Source organism: Dasypus novemcinctus, chromosome 20, assembly GCF_030445035.2.
Source record: "Dasypus novemcinctus isolate mDasNov1 chromosome 20, mDasNov1.1.hap2, whole genome shotgun sequence".
In the NCBI taxonomy this organism is placed as follows: Eukaryota; Metazoa; Chordata; class Mammalia; order Cingulata; family Dasypodidae; genus Dasypus; species Dasypus novemcinctus.
Genome location: NC_080692.1, coordinates 41,180,377 through 41,200,042, shown reverse-complemented (window position 1 = coordinate 41,200,042; position 19,666 = coordinate 41,180,377). Strand labels below are relative to the sequence as shown.

At 37.3% G+C, this 19,666-nt stretch overlaps 1 protein-coding gene across 17 annotated transcripts in view; it reads right to left on the bottom strand.

Moving 5' to 3' along the window:
- The window catches only part of PLEKHA5 (pleckstrin homology domain containing A5), a 250,461-nt gene that overhangs the window by 48,555 nt on the left and 182,240 nt on the right, over positions 1 to 19,666 (bottom strand). For 10 of the 17 annotated variants that reach the window (XM_058282858.2, XM_058282854.1, XM_058282857.1 and 7 more), the window contains one exon: positions 2,917 to 2,997. The exons of the other annotated variants lie outside the window; for them this stretch is intronic. In XM_058282858.2, the coding sequence (XP_058138841.1) occupies positions 2,917 to 2,997 (81 nt within the window). The remainder of the gene's footprint in view (positions 1 to 2,916; positions 2,998 to 19,666) is intronic. 17 annotated transcript variants of the gene reach the window in all.

Sequence of the window (19,666 nt, the reverse complement as noted above, 5' to 3'; positions counted from 1 at the left end):
TGCTTTTTTTTTTTTTAAAAGAAAAGATGGGTATAATTTAAAAAATTTCTATTTAGGATTGAAAGAGTTTGCTGTTTAGTTTTCAATTTGAAAATCCTATTAATAAGAAAAATGTAACTTCACAAATATTCTGCATATGTAATACTCATTATTATACTTAAAAATCATTTCAACTTCATTTTCAGTTAAAAAAAGTTCTGGGTTTGAATATTATATCTGTTTTAAGTATCTTAGCAACTCTAGAAAAGCAAATGAAAAAAATGAGCTGTGTAATAATTATATACACTTGAGCAGTATAGCAATCAAAAATTTGATTTTTAGAAATTTATGATATAGACTTCACTATTTAAGGACAGTACTATATTTTATGTATTTAGAAACTCAGACCTTTTTTAATAATGTATCTTATGTTTTTAAAAACTGGCTTAGCATTAAGATAAATTTATTTATATTAATTATAATTCAGCTGTCTATAATATTCCTTTTAAGTATGTGAACTATATATATTTTTAAAAGTATATGAATATATGTATAAACTCCAAAAAGGACTTAAAGAAACAATTTAAAATTTTATAATATTAGATATTATATCTGATGAGGGGAAAAATGCTTACAGGACTGTAGGCATTTGCTGATATTAGTCCATACTTTTTTAGAACAATTATTGATCAGGTGATTAATTTCACTGATATTAATTATGAAGGCTAATAAAAATTATGGTACCTAAATGCTAACTGTGAAAGGTGGTAGAATAATAAGTGCAGGGGATTTTTTTTCATTGCGATACTCATTTATTTAGCATTTGTTTTCATTCAATTTTAAGAAAATTTACTGCCTTATAATTTTATTTCCCAGGAATCCTCCTCTTTCCAAAAAGAAAATGTAAACATAAAAGATCCTCCTGAGGGAAAATATGTCTGCCTATGAAGGTTATAAAATATTATTTTGCCACTGTATTTCCAGATAAATATTAGGAACCTATCTTTACAACATTGTAATGCAATGTCAGAAATGCAAACCATAACACTGTACAAGCATAAGCTTTCATAAAGATTTTCTTTGGATAATTAGATGAAAAAGGATATCTGGAAAAAATAATTTCAATTCATGTAAATGTATAAAAAAAACTTAAGAAATGTGTCTTGACCATTATATTTATCCATTTAATGGATACTAGTGGCTGATTAGAAGACAGTCTGAAGATTCCCTAGCATTGATAGAATTCAAATCAACACTGATTTCCTGATAACTGCTTGCCCTGCCATGCTCAGGCATGACTGCTGTTATTAGACATTCAGCTCTTTCTGTTCTATACTATTTTTTTTCTTTCAAGTATTAATATGAAGAAATATATTTATACAAATCTCTGTTTTCTTTCAGTACTCAAGTTCAGTAGTGACCCGTCTCAGGTATCCTCACGTTTTTAAAAACCTCCAAATGGAACTTTTAATGCAACTGTATAATTCAAGTCATCAATTGGCTTCTGCATCATCAACCCTAAATACTGATCAATATAAAAAAGAAAAAACCAAACCAAACAACAATCCAAAATCCAAGCTATCATTCTTATTGAAAATATGCAAAATGTGAAAAATGAAAAATATAACCAATTACAGCAAAATACCTTTGAGCTCATGTCAACTTAGCATTGTACAAAATCATAAACTGACAGCTCCAGTCACGGAAAAATATATCAATTCCAGAATAAGTGCTGGTTAAGGTTCTCAGTGTGGCACTCTGAGAGGAGAATGGAGGTTAAATAATGGGGTGACTGTAAGAATCGAAAGATTCTGTTTTTTCTTGAAGAGTAAAGCTGTTTAACTTTAAATATTTAATATTTTATCTCTTTACTGAAAATTAAAGACTACATCCAATCATATAACGTACTTCAAATGTGCCGAAAACTGAGCTCCCACCAACTCTATCAATCTCCATGTCCCCGTGACACAGGTCCTAAAGCTACTGAAGCAAATGAGAGGCCTTCCAAGTCTAAGCTCAAGATGCTTCTTTTTATCAGGTGCTTTTACATACTTTAATCAAAACACATTATATATTCATTTTTCATGTTAGTTAATTTTCTTCTTCTGTATGATTTTTAAATATTGTAACAGGTCATAGACCAGGATAGTTTTGACGGTACTGAAGTGGAAGAAGCTGATGTTGCAAAACACACAGCTGGGAACATTTAGACTATGAAATACAAAATAATTGGATAAAAATGTATATAATGACTTATTTTGCAGATCTGCAGATTACCAAGACTCCTGATTTAAAGTCAAACGAACTCCATGACATGTATTTTGACTTGGGGAAATAATGGGGTAAGATATGACTATCCTGATGACGATCAAAGAACGGTAAAAATACTGGGAAAAGACATTCCCAGTGGGTTAAGAAATGGCTCTCTTTAGAGGTTTTACCATACCACAGCATTTTCTTTTGAAAATTATTTTGATCTCATTCACCAAGAGACCAGAAACTAGATTTAAACAACTCCCATACAAATCTAATCTAATCCTAAAACAATGGTGGGTGAGGAGTTACCCTTGACAGGAAAAAAAAAAAGTATTTTCTCTAAAAATCAGTTATAATGCTTACAGGGTTGATCAAAATAAATGGCCATCTATTAAAAATTTTGCAAATGTACTGCAGACCTCCAAGTACATATCAATTAAATACTCTGCACAAAAACTTTAAATGGCACACTTAATAGTCAACAGCAAAATGTTCTGCAAAGCCATGCTAAATATGCCGCAGCATCTTGAAAAGCATGAATGAATTGTGGTTTTCCAAATAAACATAAACAACAAATAAAAATAAGACCAATGTTATGAGTAAGTCTGAGGAAAAACCAAAACCGTCACTGAGGGATTCTGCACATGATAAAGCAGTACCATTCACCCTCCGAGACCTTACTTGCTGGTACAGTTGGGGTCTGAGCGCCGAGTTCTCAATCATTGTGTGAACCATGGTGATAATAGGTTCATTTTCTTTCATCTATTTCAAATCAGGAGGAGCATACAGCAAACATCAGTTTACAGCATAGCTAGATTTGAAAGACGACACTGTAAATATAGCCTCTACTTTAATATCTTCCTAATAGTGCAGTTGTTTACATTTTATCCCAAGGTTGTACAGATCTTACATATACTATCAATTTCAAACAAGTATTAAAATGCTGTAAAACACTCCAAAGGCTATAAAAAAGCTTACTAATTGCAATGGTGCTGCAACTACATTTCGCTTTATAAATAGTTAATTAATGAATATTTCCGCATGTAGTAAAATAGTACATGATATAGCATCATGATTCAGAGGATAAACTAAACGCTGACGATACCTACTGACATAAAAAGGAGAAAATCTATATCATCTGATTGATTAGTTCTTCAATAAAGCCTCATACAATAATCAGCTCTTTATAGTCAACCAGAAAAAATTTAGTTCTCTACAAATAGTAAAACTTTATAATATATAGTGTATATTGTCACTTATCACATCTTTTATTAAAGTTAATCTTGACAGACACATTTATATACACTCTATTTTGGATTTTCTCACAATATAATATTATATGTAGAAATATTTCAAGGACATGCAAACTAAAATTTATTCAGCCAAGATTCAGCATCTCTCTTCAGCTCTTAAAGAGTCTGAAACCACCCGTTTCACATTTCCAGCTACATTGTACTTAATTACTGCCTCTAGAAAAATATTTCTTTTAGCAGGCTCTGGACTCAGGAGTTGAAACAAAAAGACAATCATCATGATATACAGAGTAAAAGGCCAATAAGTTTTTATGACTCTTAAGCTGACAGGTCTGTTTATAACTGCCATTTGCAATGTTTAGTTTGTTATTTTTCATTCTTCATATTACAGGAAAGACATTTTTATCATGGTTAACAAATGTTTCTTTGGTAGCTAAATCTACAACAAGTTTATATAGCTTAAAATCAATGAATGCATACTGTAAGAAAAAACTAAATCTTGAAATTATATTTCTAGCCACCAAAACATCATATCAATAAAATGTTTTGGATAGCATATTAGAAATTTCTGTGGATTGATTAATCTATTTATTAATAGTTAATAGTCAATGCACATACCTTTTTAAATTAAAAAAATTTTTTTTCTTCTTAGTTTTTATTGATACCCCAAAGAGCAGAGTTTATTTACTTAGGCTAAAAAGTTTCCCCCCATTTATATACCCATAGATACTGAGGGTATACAGGACAGTGACTTTTGACAGAAAGTATACCCTTACGTAAGCATCAAAACAAGATATAAAATGCTTCCATCTACCCAGAAAGTTTCCTTCTGTCTTTATATCACTCTCCATTCTCTTCTCTGCTCCATACAATCCCAGTCTGATTTCTCTAAGTACAGATTAGTTTTACATGTTTTATAAGCCAACTGAACAATAAAGAATTTGGTACTACACATCAGTTAAACTTCTTATTCCACCCCACAATGTTTACCATTAAGAGACCAAAGGCCTTTATATATAGATGGCATTTCATGAACAAAGGAAATAAATGTTTTAGCATGCAGGATGGGATCAAGTTTTACAATGTTGAAAGTTATAGAAAATTACAGCTATTTTTTTCCTATAGGAGCAAAACATTCTTATGATAGAAATTCAAGATTTTATATTTTAAGGTGCCCTCTATGTTTTACAAGGGAAAGTTAGATAACTTATCTAACTTTATCTTAAGTGTTGATTTTATAATAGAGCTTTAAATCTGACAATCATTTCACCACACTGACACACTTCCAGTAATATAATAAATAATTTAAGCATCTATCAATTTAGTATCACTCCCCTCCTCCCTCTCTTCCTTTCCTATGCCTCCCTCCCTCCCCCTCCAACCTACCTACCTATTACAAAAATACGCAGAAAATAGAGTTCCCTTCTACCCCCATTCAAACCATAGTACTTCCTAGTAGTGCTCTGCATTAGTGTGAAAATACAGAGTTCCCTTCTGCCCCCATTCAAACCATAGTACTCCCTAGTAGCGCTCTGCATTAGTGTGATACCTCTCTTAAAAATGATAAAAGAACAGTATCCCACTATTAACTCTAGACCATGGTTTATGTTAGGGTTCACTCTGTTGTACAGTCCTTTTTTCTTCTAATTTTTACTCTAGTAACATATATGTACCCTTTATTATGTCTGTATCTGTGTGTGCGTATATAAGAGAAATTTATTGGAAGAAATGTTAACTAATTGAAAAAAGCGACTACTCAATGCATGTGTATATACCTAAGAATATCTTGTAATACCTTTTTTCCTTTTATTATTAGCTATTTCAGAAATGAAAGCTTTTTTAGACCACTACCTTTTTAAAATGTATGTACCTATGTGTTTTAAACTATGATAATATATATGTAACATAAAATTTGCCATTTTAACCATTTTTAAGTGTACAGTTCAGGGGCATTAGTTACTTGTACAATCTTATGCTACCATCACCACCTTTCAGTATTAAACTTTTTCATCACTCAAAACATATACTCAAAATAAGAAAAAGCAAAAAACAAAAAGACCTAAATACTCTATCCATTAAGCAGTAAATCTCCAATCCTCCTTCGCCTGGTCACTGGTAGCTGTAATCTACTTTCTATCCTTATGAAATTTTGAAATTCCAGATACTTCATGTAAGTGGAATTATAAGTCTGTCCATGATGCAGCAAAAGACAGAACTTCATTCCTTCTTTTGGTCCAAATAGTATTCCTTTGTATGTATGTACGCATTTGGTTTATCTGTTCATTTGTCAATAGACGTGTGGGTTGTTTCCATCTTTTGGCTCTTGTGAATACTGCTATGAACAATGGAGTATAGGCAACCTGTTTGATACATCAGTGTTTCTTAACCCCGGCAGCACACTGGAATCACCTGGGGAGCTTTAAAAGAATATTGATGTAGCATGGGCAAAACAAATTGTACGTGTAACCTAGCAAGCACCATTGAATATAAAAATCATTAGCCCTGTTGAGTTTAATATTAACCAGACCTTTTATTTTCTTTCTTTGCAAAGAAAATATATGATGTATCCTTGTAATGCTTCATTCATTCCCTATTCTCACCCTGACTTAGAGGTACGAGGCACAATATGTATTTTAAATGCTAATCAGAGCAGAAAACTAGACAAATTCCCCAAATCCCTTCCTAGATGTCCCGTCTACAATTTTCTTTGTTTCAAATCATATCTATGATTAATTCTGCTTCAAACCTGTATAAAAACTAAGAAAACCTCTTAACGGAGAGGCAGATTTGAGATTTCATGTCGTCCGCTGGCTAAAAAGCAACTTTTCATTCCCAACTTGGTTTGGTATGTCCATGGACTAGTCTGATCTCCATCACTGCCACCCTGCTTCCCAGGTAATTCTAATGTTTCTAAGTCAAGTATCTGACAATAATCCGTGTTCTGCAGCTCACAGCCTCCTTGGAATACCATTTTACTCAAGTCCAAAAGAGACAGGATAAGGCTGTCTACAGAAAGCCACCACAGTGAGACCATTTCAGAATTCTCTTGGGCATCACCTGGACTTAACCAAGGGCCTTTAGGATGCCTGGGTAGTGTGTTGTAAGAACGATCAAAGCAAGGGAGTGGTCTTGAGTGGCATGCAATAGCTGATGTCAACTAAGCAGTCACCAGGATCCCAATATAGTGGGAGTTTGGACCCCATTAAACAATTCCAATAATTCCAATATAATTTGAATTTTCATTCCTTCTAGTTTTACTGAACTGTAAATACTACACTTCCTTTATCCCCAAATGTATGCCAGGAACTGGCCAGTGGTTCCTATCACTAAGTCACCTCTGAAATATTATTATTATTATTAGGTCCTGGGGCTGTGTATTGAACCTGGGACCTCATATGTGGTATCCTGGTACTCAACCACTTGAACTACACCAGCTCCCTATTCTTTATTTTGACTCTTAGAAACTGACTTGTTTCTATAACTTGCAATGAAACAGCACATTCTATCTGGCTCTTGCTCTGTAAACTGAAACTTTATAACAGGTTTTCAACTAAAGCAGTAAAATATGACTGAAACATACACACACACACCTATGATTAATTCTCATAGTGCTTCGTGAGTACCTTAGTACTTGGTGGTTAAGTTCTCAGAAAAAAAAAAGGGACACTGAATAATTCACTTCTGGTTTGAATTTATGAACCATAGAAAACAATTCTAATAGTACAGTTAACAGTCTACCTATTTTGCTCTAAGTAATCAGAGTGAGAGAAAAACTAATTAGTACATGGAGGATTTTTAATAATTTACTGGAAAATGAGTTAAATGCTTTGCTTCCTGCTTTAATTCTACCTTAGAAGTAACAGGTAATAAAGGCTTAGATTTCAGTTAAGTGTCAAACTATAATGCTATTATAAAAGGCTCATTATTTCATAATAAAAATGAAAATGTATGATTCAGGCATTACACTATTTTTATAATTAATTTCAGCAATAGAAGACATATGTGGAAACACTCTAGAAATAGATTTACTGTCAGTGTATTCTGTATAGAATATGCGTTTTTACTTGGAATTTCTAAGTCCAAATGTTGAGAAAAACTGTAGAAAATCTGATACTTAATTCTAGCATCTTTTGCATATTTGAAGTATGTAGTACTACTGGGAACGTAAAGCTTCCTTTGACGTTACTGTCAGGAAATACCTTGATTTAAAACCCATCATCAAGAAACATTTCCTCAGTGTGACGGCACACATGTAGCTATGGCGCGTCTGCTACACCGCTGAGCAGACTTCCCAGAGCCACGCTGTGGGCTGGCGAGCGGGCGGGGACCACCTCGCCCTCCTGGTCAGGTGTCCTGACAGCTCCTCCTTCCGTTTGTTTCAAGGTATGTGCAAACATTGTTACTTGCGACGTGTGCCACAGATGAAAAAGGTTAGAAAGCACTGAGATAGTGTAAAGCTGTTTCAAAAAATTAGATTTTTCTTCTTTCTTTGGTGTGGTGATTATTTTTATCTCAGCAGTTCTCAAACCTGACTGAAAAAAAAAGAATCACTTACGGAGATTTAAAAAACATCTGCAAGGCTGGGTCCTGGAAATTCTGACCGAGGACTGGGGAAAAGAGAGCCTGGACTATCGTGCTTTCTTTTTGTCTTGAAGATGCGCTGGGAGCTCTGACGAGAAGTCAGGCTTGTGAATCACCATCCCGTCCTGGCACCCATTCAAATAACTGTCATTCAAAAGGAAATTTTTCAAGATCCTGACGGGTTGGTTCTAGGTATTGGTTAAGATAACTGCACAACTATCAAAAGATGAAAAATTTCAAACCAAGTTTCTAAACGAGGTATTGCATCTAGGTTAAAAGTGTCTTATTGTCACTGAATAAGATGTAGCATTAAAACAATGATTTAACCTCCTTTGTAAAAAATTAACTGAATCTCCTTAGTAATGATATTAGTGGAAGGGGACTTTGGGTGTTGGGTATCCAATTTTCCACAGTTGTTTCTCCTATTAGGGCAGGGAGGAGAAAGCGACTAGCAGTGAGCAGAGCTAGGATGGTCGTTCATACACCCTGTCTTGGGAAAAGTATAATTCTCCAAATCTTAAGTATAAGAAGTGGTTAAGGAGTGGATTACCTGCTTTTATAAAAGATTATGTAAATGATCCTGAGCAATGCCGTTTAATAGAACTCTGTGTTATGATGGAAATGTTCTGTCTTTATAGCCCAATATGATAGCCATTAGCCATACACAGCTACTGAACACTTGAAATGTGGCTTGTGTGACCGAGGAAATGAATTTTTAATTTTAAATAACTGTAATTAATAAAAATGTAAATTTAAACAGCGGCACGTGGCTAATGGCTATCATATTAGATGGTGGATCTAGAAGTTTTAGACCGGGAAAATAAGCATAACTTTCTCCTGATCTGATCTTATTTCCAGAAAGGAAACACATTTGTTCAAGCTCTGTCTTGATTTTAACTAAGTTTCCTTGAGTCTTAATTCTGTGCTAACAGCTTCTTCCCCTTTTTGAGCAAGAAGTTGGGATGATTTCTACCTACTTACAGAGCTTTTTTTGTCCTTCACTGATAATTAATGAGAAGACCTGTTTCTAGGCTGTCATTTTCCATTTAGATGAAAACTGGACTTTTTCTGAGCACTTACAAGAAAACTCTGACAGTCTAGCAGCTGAAGAAATTTTTTTCTCAAGAATGCCCTGGGTCTACATCAATAAAATTCTTAAAATATGTGGCTTTCATGCCTATGGAGAGGCTTTCGGGAATGTTTATAAAAGAGATCATTTTGGTAAAGGCAATGTAAACTCCTTCTATGCTTACGCTCACTCCAGGCACGAGTGAAAGTGCAAGAGCCAGAGACCGAAGGGCATGATTCCCCAGGGAGACTGTTCACTGATTCACAGCAAGCAGGGAAGGCGGTGTGACTTTTGTAACTGAGGAACGAAAAGTTTCTTTATAACCGATGGTGCCGTTAAAATTTTGAGGTCTATTACTTGGGGAAATTTTAATGCAATCTCAACAAACTGTCCGTGCTATGCATGTTTTTCCTAAAAGTAAAACTTTGGAAGAATATGACTATAATTAGTTACTTGGAAGAATCAATGATACTTTATAGAATTAGTTAGACTACAGATACTATTTCTCCTTGGGAGAGTAATCTTTAGAATCAAAATCCCAGTTAGGTCGCTGATTTTTAAAAGCTACCATGTTGAAATATATGCCCCCTGAATATTTGGAAGGAAACTTTGAAGGTTTAGCTAATGCCTTTCCAAATAATTTATATAACTTACTTTTAGTAAATTTCATCCTTTTTTCATCTAAAGGCCTTTAAAGATTTTTGCTTTGTTTTTAATGGAAAATTCTTTAGGCGCTACTGGATAACTTTTACAGGTCTGATCTTTACTTCAGTGCCTTAATCTATTTTCCTTAAGGAACTTTTCCTAACCACTGTTTTGTTTTTTTTTTTCCAGCTTCAAGCTATCTCATTCTACCATCTTTATTCCTGGCATCCACAGGCAACCAGAAAATACTGAAAGACACATTTTAAAATATGTTTCAGTGCAGGCATATTTGAAATGGTCATATTACTCTTCTCTGCAAGTATCTCAAAAATTGTTTTTTAAATGCCCCTCCCCTTTGTTGTTTGTACTCGCTGTCTGCTCTCTGTGTGACCATTTGCTGCATGTTCTTTTTGTGTCTACTTGTCTTCTCGTCTTCTCTTTAAGGACGCACCAGGAACGGATCCTGAGGCCTCCGGTGTGGGAGAGAGGCACGCAAATACTGGAGCCACCTCGCTCCTGGTCTGCTGTGTCTCTCACTGTCTCTCCTCTGGGTCTCCCTTTGCTGTGTCTTCTTGCTGTTCCAGCTCTCTGCAGCACGGGCCAGCTCGCCTCCACCAGAGGCTCTGGGTCTGGAACCAGGCCTTCTACGTGGTAGATGGGAGCCCAACTGCTTGAGCCACAGCTGCTTCCCTCTCTAAGTATCTTGATGATACAAGGGACAAAACATTTCAAAAGTGAAAATCTTACATCTGTGGTAGTAAAAAGGTTATTTGTTCTTGTCGTGGGTAAATCTACTCTAAAATATATCTGCGTTTTAAATCAAAATTAAAATATCTTCTAGATAAAAGGACCTGGGTTTTATTAATTGTAACTGTGTTCCTACTGAGTTACAAAAGGTGTTGAACACCTGAATTCCTACCATTAATTCAAAGATTTATCAGCTTATGTTCTACTACTTAACAACACCATTAGGTAACTCCTACGAATGTTTCTGGCATTTATTCTCAACTTTATTTCCTCCAAGGGCTTTAAAAATCATTCAAGGATTCTACTTTGTAAGCACTAACACCCTTAGTGCTTAGTTCCATGAATACTTGCAAAATGGATAAACTTTTTGGAAAAAAAAATGTAAAACTAAGATGGAAGGAAAAGCTACAGGAACTGGGTTACAAAAAATTTGCTTTTGTAACTGAAATGGAACTGTATATCTATTAGTCATTTTAGGAGGGGTGGGGAAATTCTGTTTTCACCTCCCTATCTTGTTAGTAGCATGTACAAAACCTAGAGCCAATATTCCTGGGGTAACAAAAACCAGCAGCCTGTAACAGAACTACTCAGTATAAGAACACTTCCATTAATTTTGAGGGAAGATAAAATAGATTAAAAAACAATTCATTAATTCAAGGTGTGCACTCTTAGCTCTGTAATTTGCAGCAAGTTATTTAAGCCAACTGAATGGGGATGATGGTAACTGGCCCATATGGTATGTAGGCTGTGTTATGAGAAGCAAGTGGGACACTATATGGCAGCGCTTTGTTAAATGGTATTTAAGCTGTTAGGATGGATAGGCCCTGAGCAGGTACACAGAGAGAAGAGGTAGAGCTTCTGAAGCACCCCAGACAGAGCAAGTCATTAGCTGGAGAAAAGGGTCCATGGGGGAGAAAGTGCTTCATAGGTGGGGTTGGCGGTAAACCGAGGGCTTGAATGAAAAACCAAAAAGACTTGACTGTGTAGGGAACATGAAGTCCCTGAGTTAGTGGAAAGGCATACTGTGGCAGGAGATTTAGGAAGATTACATTGGCAAGTGGACACATTCCTTTCGGAGCAATCGGGGAGACAATAATCTAGAAGAGTCATCATTTACTGAGCGCTTACTGGTTCCTTTCTCTGTGCTAAGAGCTTTATGGCTCTTACCACATTCAATCCTAAATGACCCTGAGAGGTTCCTATTATTACAACATCACAAACGTGACCACCGAGGTTTAGAAAAGTCAAGCAAGTTGTCGGTGAAAGTTGGAATGAGGAAAACCCAAGACCATTAAACAGGAGGATATGGACACATTACACATATCCTTTTTTTTTTTTTTTAAGATTTGTTTTTTTAATTTATTTTTTATCCTTCCCCTCCCCTTGGCCTGCTGTTTTTGCTGTCTGTGTCCATTTGCTGTATGATCTTTTGTATCTGTTTCTCTTTTTCTCCTCTAACCAGGATTCCATCTTGGGGACCTCTGATGTGGAGAGGCGCTCCCTGTCAGCTGCGCCACCTCAGTTCCTCGTCTCTGCTACACTTCACCTTGACTCTCCCCTTCGTCTCTCTTTCGTTGCGTCATCATCTAGCTGCGTGACTCACTTGTGCGGGCACTGGCTCGCCATGCAGACACTCGGCTCACCACGTGGACACTTGGTCCTCCACGCAGGCACTAGCTCGCCGCGCAGGCACGCTTTTCTCTTCTTCTTTTTCACCAGGAGGCCCCAGGGATTGAACCCAGGTCCTCCCGTATGGTAGGCGGAGGCCCTATCATTTGAGCCACACCTGCTTCCTGACACATATCCTCTTGTATTACCACACAGTACTGCCTCCTAAAAGAATGGTGAGGACAGGCAGTGAATTCTAGATGGGAGACCAGGGATACTGCTGTGTGTGAAGGTTCAGACAGGAAAGCACTATGGAGGAACTATGGCCTAGACTTGGCGACCAAAGGGTAACGAGGAGCTTAGTACGTGTAACGGCATTCTGGGGGCCTCTATTCTTCTGCCTAAACACCAAGCAATGCAACGAATATATATTATACAATGAAATCAAGTTCTTTTTCTGTAATAGGCTAAAAAAAATCTATTGAGATAGTTCCATGTTCTTCCTGTTCTCAGTAAAATGGTTTCAAGTACCTTTAACTCCAGTGTCAGAGGAATTTTAAACTTTAATATGGGCTGATATTAGCCAGATGCAATTTGGGAGAACTTGTCTGATGTAATTACGCAACTTTTCTAAATTCATATCATCTCCATCCTTTGAATGGTGGGACAGAAGGATGGACGCCAAGAAAGCTTGCCATACCCTGGGTCCCTCAGGGAGTCTGACTGTGCATCTACCAGGCAGGCAGACTGAAAAAGAAGGGTGTCAGACCGTCCTGCCACAGCCAGACCGAAAGACCGCGGTTCACGCCCCCTTATGTGTCGTCCTCTTTCCCCTTCGGGGCTTTAAGGTGAGGCCCTTGAGGTTCCAAAGCTAAGGAAACAGTTAAAACAAAGATCTGGGTACTTCTCAAAGCCCAGCGAACGCGTTCCCAAGGACAGTGTGCTCCATACAGGCTACAGGAAAGAAGCTCCTTTCCAAACCCGCCCAGCCCATCTTTTGTTCCAGCTCTTGTGGACTCAACCAGTTTCTTATGGGATCCCCGGGCACTCGTGTGCTGGGGAGTCAGTCTCCAGGGGGCAACCCTTGATCGCTGGAGGGCGGGAGCCAGGTCAAACCCCTCCTTCTTCTCTTCTTCAGGTGGGTGATTCTGCCGTTCCCCTTAATTTGCCACGCGGATGGGCTCAAGCAGGCCTCAGGTGCTGGCGGCAGGTGGTGACACATCCCTCCTGCCCTGCTGACTCTATTCCCTCTTGCTCCTTGTATCACTTTTCAGAGTACACTTTTTGCAGTCGAGCCCACACCAGAGAAACCCAGGCCCTGATGGACGGCAGGGCTGCAGATGAAGGGAAACACGATGACCACTGTGCTGGGAGGAAGGCTAAGTAGATGAATTCTCACATGGCAGAAGACGAAGAACTGGGAAACTTTTCCAGTTAGGGTTGAGAAGGTGAAAATGGCTTGCAAAGATTAATTACTGGTATAAGGGGCCCATGACAATAACACAAGCATTGGCTAGGCCAAGAGATCAGTGTGGACACACACCTATTACTTCTTTCCACATTCTAACCTATCTATCCGTTGTCCATTTAATCCCTTTAGACTTCTGCCATCGTTTTATCATATCCTGCTCAAGACTTTTCTGGCTTTCATCCCATTCCTACCAACCCTCACCACCAGATACGGAGGGGAAGGAAGGGGAAGGAAGGGAAAGGATAAGAGAAAAAGGAGTGAGGTGAGAGAGAGAAACAAGATTACTTTTAATAGCACGGGGTAAGAAAATAGATATTCTGTACCATGTAACTAGTTTGGGATGGGAAGTGTTAATCAATTTTCCAGTTTCCTTACTTTGCTTTTTCTAAATACCTATTCTATATTCCCCTAGAAACATTACCTCTTGTAGCTCTCAATCATCCATCCCTAAAAATAGAAGTTCCAGGATCCCTTGAAATATTAGAGAAAAAGGGATTTTGCTTAACAGCTCGAGAGAAGGAAGTTGCTGAATTGACAAGAACAATGAAAGACATCAAGAATCTTTTGAATCACCTTGTTAGCATTTCTTTCCTTAAAGGGATGCTGTCTTTCATGAACACAAAGAACAAAATGTGAGAACTGTGCTCTTGGATTTTTTAATCTTGAATGGTTTCAGAACCAATTATATACACCCACTTTAATTGTTCCTCTTTGCATTTTCCTCTGCATAAAGATGTTTAAAAGTGCTCAGAGTTCCTGTCTGCATAGATTTTTCTTATTGTTAGTTCTCACAAAGATACGGAAAGCATAATGATAAGGAATGTTCACAGCCACCCATGCTGAACAACAGACTTCATCCAAAAGTCACTAATAATTTAGCCAAAAGAGAGTTGTTTATAAAAAAGAATTACACCATAAAATCTAAATGCTATTAAAAAACATTTGCAAATGAGAAAGTTCAGCTTACTTTTCAAGACATTTCAGGAGTTAGCATCAACCAAAATTAATTTTTTTGCATTCCCCACACACTTTTTTCCCCCAAATGTACTGATAAAAAAGTATGACATAAGGATTTAGCTACTGACTTGCAAATCTTAAATATTTTGATGCAACAAAAAAACACAAAGGTATCCTTGAGCAGTTCTTCTTTTATTGTACCATGGCACACTGGTTTGTCATGAAAAACTCCCTGCTTTTCCATGAGTTTGAGGATAAGGTCTTTTAGCCATGTGGTTTTAAAGAATCTACTACATGGAAGCGGATGTGGCTCAATCGATTGGGCTCCCATCTACCATATGGGAAGTCCAGGGTTAGATTCCCAGGGCCTCCTGGTGAAGGAGAGCTGGTCCATGCAGAGTGTTAGCCTGTGTAGGAGTGCTGGCCCAAGTAGAAAGCTGGTGCAGCCAAGATGACACAAAAAGAGACACAGAGGAGAGACAATAAGAGATGCAGCAGGCCAGGGAGCTGAGGTGGTGCAAGAGATTGAACACCTCTCTCCTACTCTGGAAGGTCCCAGGATGGGTTCCTGGTGCTGCCTAAAGAGAAGACAAGCAGACAAAGAAGAATGTACAGCAAATGGATAGAGAGGGAGGCTCACTCAGCGTCCTGTCATAATTTTATTGGTGGTGATATGTTTGATTTACCCACAAGGGGGCAGCATGCTTACAAAAGGCTAAGAAGCACTGCTCCAAGTCTCTTGACCATAAGTACCTACCTACCTACCTCTTCCGTCTGAGCCTCTCGCCTTGTTGTCAACAAGGAAAAAGCTGGCAGGAAGGTTTAGGGAAGAGTTAAAGGGAATATCTAAACTCTCCTGTAACTGCTCTTTGATCCTTATTAGGGAAAGTTAGAAAGAAAAAGGAGTGAGGAAGAAAGCAACAAATAGCTAAAATAGGGATGAGGATGGATGGAGGGACAGGAACATGCTCTAACTTCCCACTCCTATTAGTCGTCCCCTTGAAGCACGCTAGTTAGGGAATAGAGACCGATCAGAAACCTGGCAGAGAAACCGCTGCCACTGAACACGTGGTCATCGGTACCCCCAAGACGGCTGCCGGAAGACCCTTGCGAGAAGCCCCATTCAAAACAAGATTTCCTCCAGAAGCCAGGAGAGGCCCCAGATAATCTTCAGGGGCCTTATCATTGGGCCCTCCCAGGGGATTGATGGGTGGGGTAATTAATCAAAACAGCAAACAGGTGGGGCTCCTCACCTGCCATCGGCAAAGAGGTGGAATAATTAATGGTCCAAAATGCAGGTGCAAAGGCTGACCCGGCCCTCTCTTGCCTTTTGACCTCTGTTCTTGCCTTCCTCCCCCCTGCCTGAACAACAGTTAAGTAAAACCATTTGGAATCTGTAATGGGGAACTGTAGTCTGTAAATCAGCCCTCTTTATCACTCTTCAGCCCCTTCCTCGCTAGCTGGGACCCATGGTCTGTTATTTTCTCCCATTTCTCTTCTCTTCCTACCTTCGTAAGTTACTGGCCTAACTCACCCGGCGTGCTCTCTAAATTCATTTCTCGTAACTTAGCCAAGGACCTAGAGAAAGTCCGACAACACCCTCAGGACTGAGCACGACAGTTCACTCCACCTCTTCAGCCTTGGAGAGGCCCTTGCCTAGCTCCTTTCTCCAGTCCTAGTCTGGTTTCTGAAACCCTGATTGTGTTCCTTTGCTCATCCCAACCGGCCCTGGTCCAGGCTACAGGAGCCAAAGCAGAATTGCTCCTTCCAGTGCTAGACTTGCTGAAGACATATATGCTCCTGGGACATATATATCTGGTGCTCCAAACACGTATCTAGAGATGTTTTTCATGAAATGTAACTACCCAGATGATACTGTCATTACTGTCTTCAGATATACTACTGGGTTAGATACAACTTTTTAGGACCTGGCCTGGGAACTGACAGCAGGAGTGCTGTTAAAAATATTTAATAACCTACAGGGTGTAGGAACCAGAACAACCAGTATGCCCTGGTTACCAAGGACTAGCACCTAATGGCTGGTGACTATATGCCTCTATGGAAACCTGTTACTCAAGCTTCAAATAAATGACTCACATTTGGAAAAAGTTAATAAATGCTAAATCCATTCAGCAGATATTTTAGGATGAAATTGGCAAGTTTCACTTAAACTGTAATCACAAGTTTCTCTAATATTCAGTGACAACTAAGCTTATTTATTAGAAAATGAGTTACTGATATATTACTTCTGCATTTTTCTAAATAGAACCTGGATGAGGTACATAAGTATACATCTAGGACTACTGTACATTTGTAGGTTATACTTCGTGGCTATGTTATATGAAAATTAAAATAAAAAAATATACCTGGACTGGTCTTAATAAATGTGGACCTTGAATATTCCAAGTCACTAAGCTATAAAAGCAAGAACCAACTGTAATAGTGGTCTTCAAAATGCAGAAGGCAAGAAACAGAAGAAAATTTTATCATATACTTAGTAAAGCTATTGTTATGCCTAAAAAACACTTCAATGCATGACTTGTCCTCTTAAGTGGTGACCATTAGAAATGAAATTATATTGTTCAAACTATAGGCACCAGAAGTTTCCGGTGTAATATGTTAATAATTTTTTTGTATACTATGTTACTCTTCAGAATTTCAGATAAGGCATTTGCATTTGTTATTTGTTATAAATCTCCCATTAGTCTCACAAATGAATTTACTTCTGAAGCATCTCAGAGACTACCCTTTGGTTCTATTTTTCACCACATCTAGTAATAGGGATTCATAGAATGTAAATCAATTAAAAACATTTCTTTTGACAATAATGGTACTTCTTGGCAAGGAGCAGGAGGAAGATTACATTTTTGTTGTTGGCTTTAGGTTATTCTGATAATTTATTACAGCAATCAGAGTAAGTATTGAAAGTGAGACTCAGCATATGTTCATTTTGTATGATTCACAGGATAAGATGGGACCAGAGCCTTTTCATCCGACTTTCAGGATTTTAGAATCCACTTTCCAATTTGTGATTATATAAAGCTGATGAATCAATTTATAAATCCAAGCAATCAATAATGCCCATAAAAAACCAGACCTAGATATTTGAAACTGATTATTGGCAGTAACAAGATTAAAAGCTGGAAATGTTTGTGCTGAATAAAGAATTTTGTTAAAATTCAAAATTATCAAAAAATTATTTTTCTATAACTTAACGGCCATAATTGCAGAAACAAAATGTAGGAGAGTTCAAAAGTAAATCATTTCATTTACATTAAATGCAATTATTTGAAACCATAAAGAATTTTGATTTATTTAAAGAGAGATTTTCTTTAGGAATCTTAAGGATATATTTAGGCAATTTGAGTTTCTGGGCAAAGCACCCACAATGTTTTTTGAAGACTGTCTAATTATTTTCGTCATTAGAAATAAGTCTTATTTCAATGCAAAAGAATTTCTGAAAAATTCATTTCTTTAATTTTTTTCATCATTACCAAATTTAAAAATAGGAGTAATAAAACTTTGTTTCAGGGTCTAATTCAGTGAATTACTAGAAATCCTTTGCTGACGGAAGGAGAGAGCAGAGGACCAATAAAAAGAATTGAGACCGTTAGAAGCTGCCTGTCACTACCACGGTACAACAGTGTGCTCAGAAAGGCTGACAGGAAGAGAACCCGAGGCTGGGATCGAATCGGCTACGTAGGGGGAGGGAGGAGAGCTGACAAAAAGCAACTCCGCAAAGAGCAGTATTTTAGATATGTATCTGCCCTTTCCTAAGATTTTAATTTCCAGTTTACAAATTTCAAGCAGGGTGAGTAATAACATACAGTGAGCCACTAAGTTTATTTCCTGAGATCTCTGATAACTTTAGAGTCACATTTCTATCATTTTTTAAAAGCCAATTTTTCTAACATCCAATTGTTTTTCAGAACCATCTCTAGCTTTACATTTGAAGAGTCTTTTTTTTTTTGCAGGTACAGTGACTGGAGATTGAACCTGGGACCTCGTATGTGGGATGCTGGCGCTCAACCACTGGGCCACATCAGCTCCCCTTAGTTGGTTTTTCCGTTTGTTTGCTTGCTGTTGTTTGTTTATTTTAGAACTGAACCTGGGACCTCCCATGTGGGAAGCAGGTGCTCAACTGTTTGAGCCCCATCTGCTCCCTTCAAGAGTTTTTAAGAAAGTGATTCCCTAAGTATCTTAGAGGCTTTCTGGCAGTGTGGAGTATTAAGAGAAGACTTATTTTCCTATTTTATTACTGAACATATTTTAATTAGACAACTTTCAAAGTGTTTTAATATACACTGTAGTTAAATTTTGAAAGTGTTAGTCTCTGAACTGAATATCTAAATTTGGATACATGCAAAGCTGATTTCTAAAGCTTTCCAATAGGCAAAATAAAAATTTCACATTAACAAAAGTATATTTCTTTGTAAAATACAAACAAGAAAAATGATCTGACATCTTTTAAAGGATTATCCTAATGCAAAACCTCTCTTTAAATATAATTTAGAGCAGAACATTACTATTTTGTTTCAAACAGGCAAACAGAAATATGTAAACATTTGTCTTATTTCCCATAGTAAACTCTTTGATAAAATATTCAACTTTGGGCATTTTAAAATAAGCTAGAATAAATTTTAGCTTTATTTATATGAAAATAGGCATTCGATGGAAGAAATTCTATATTTAAGAACCTAACAAAAATTTCTATCAAGTAAGAATAAAGCATTTTATAAAAACTAAAATATGGGAGAGTCATTTCAACTGTTGAACAGTCACTGAAACCAACTACTGAGGAAAGGCTAAGAACTGTATGTCACTACAGAAGTGACTCTCCCTATCTTGGCAAAGACCAAATAATGAGAGGGGACAGCAAACAGGGAAGAAAGGGACACAATTAGAAATTATCTCCACTACACACTTCACCCATTGTCAAGCTCCCATATGGGAAAATACACCCCATTACATCCACACCCCTGCCCCACTTGGTGTCTGGTTCTTTAATCAGGTCAACACCACGCTGAGATAAGGCTCAGCAAATAGCTTTCCCTGGGATTAGAAGTCGAAAGTCTAGAAAAGCCAGGCTCTCAGTTTCAG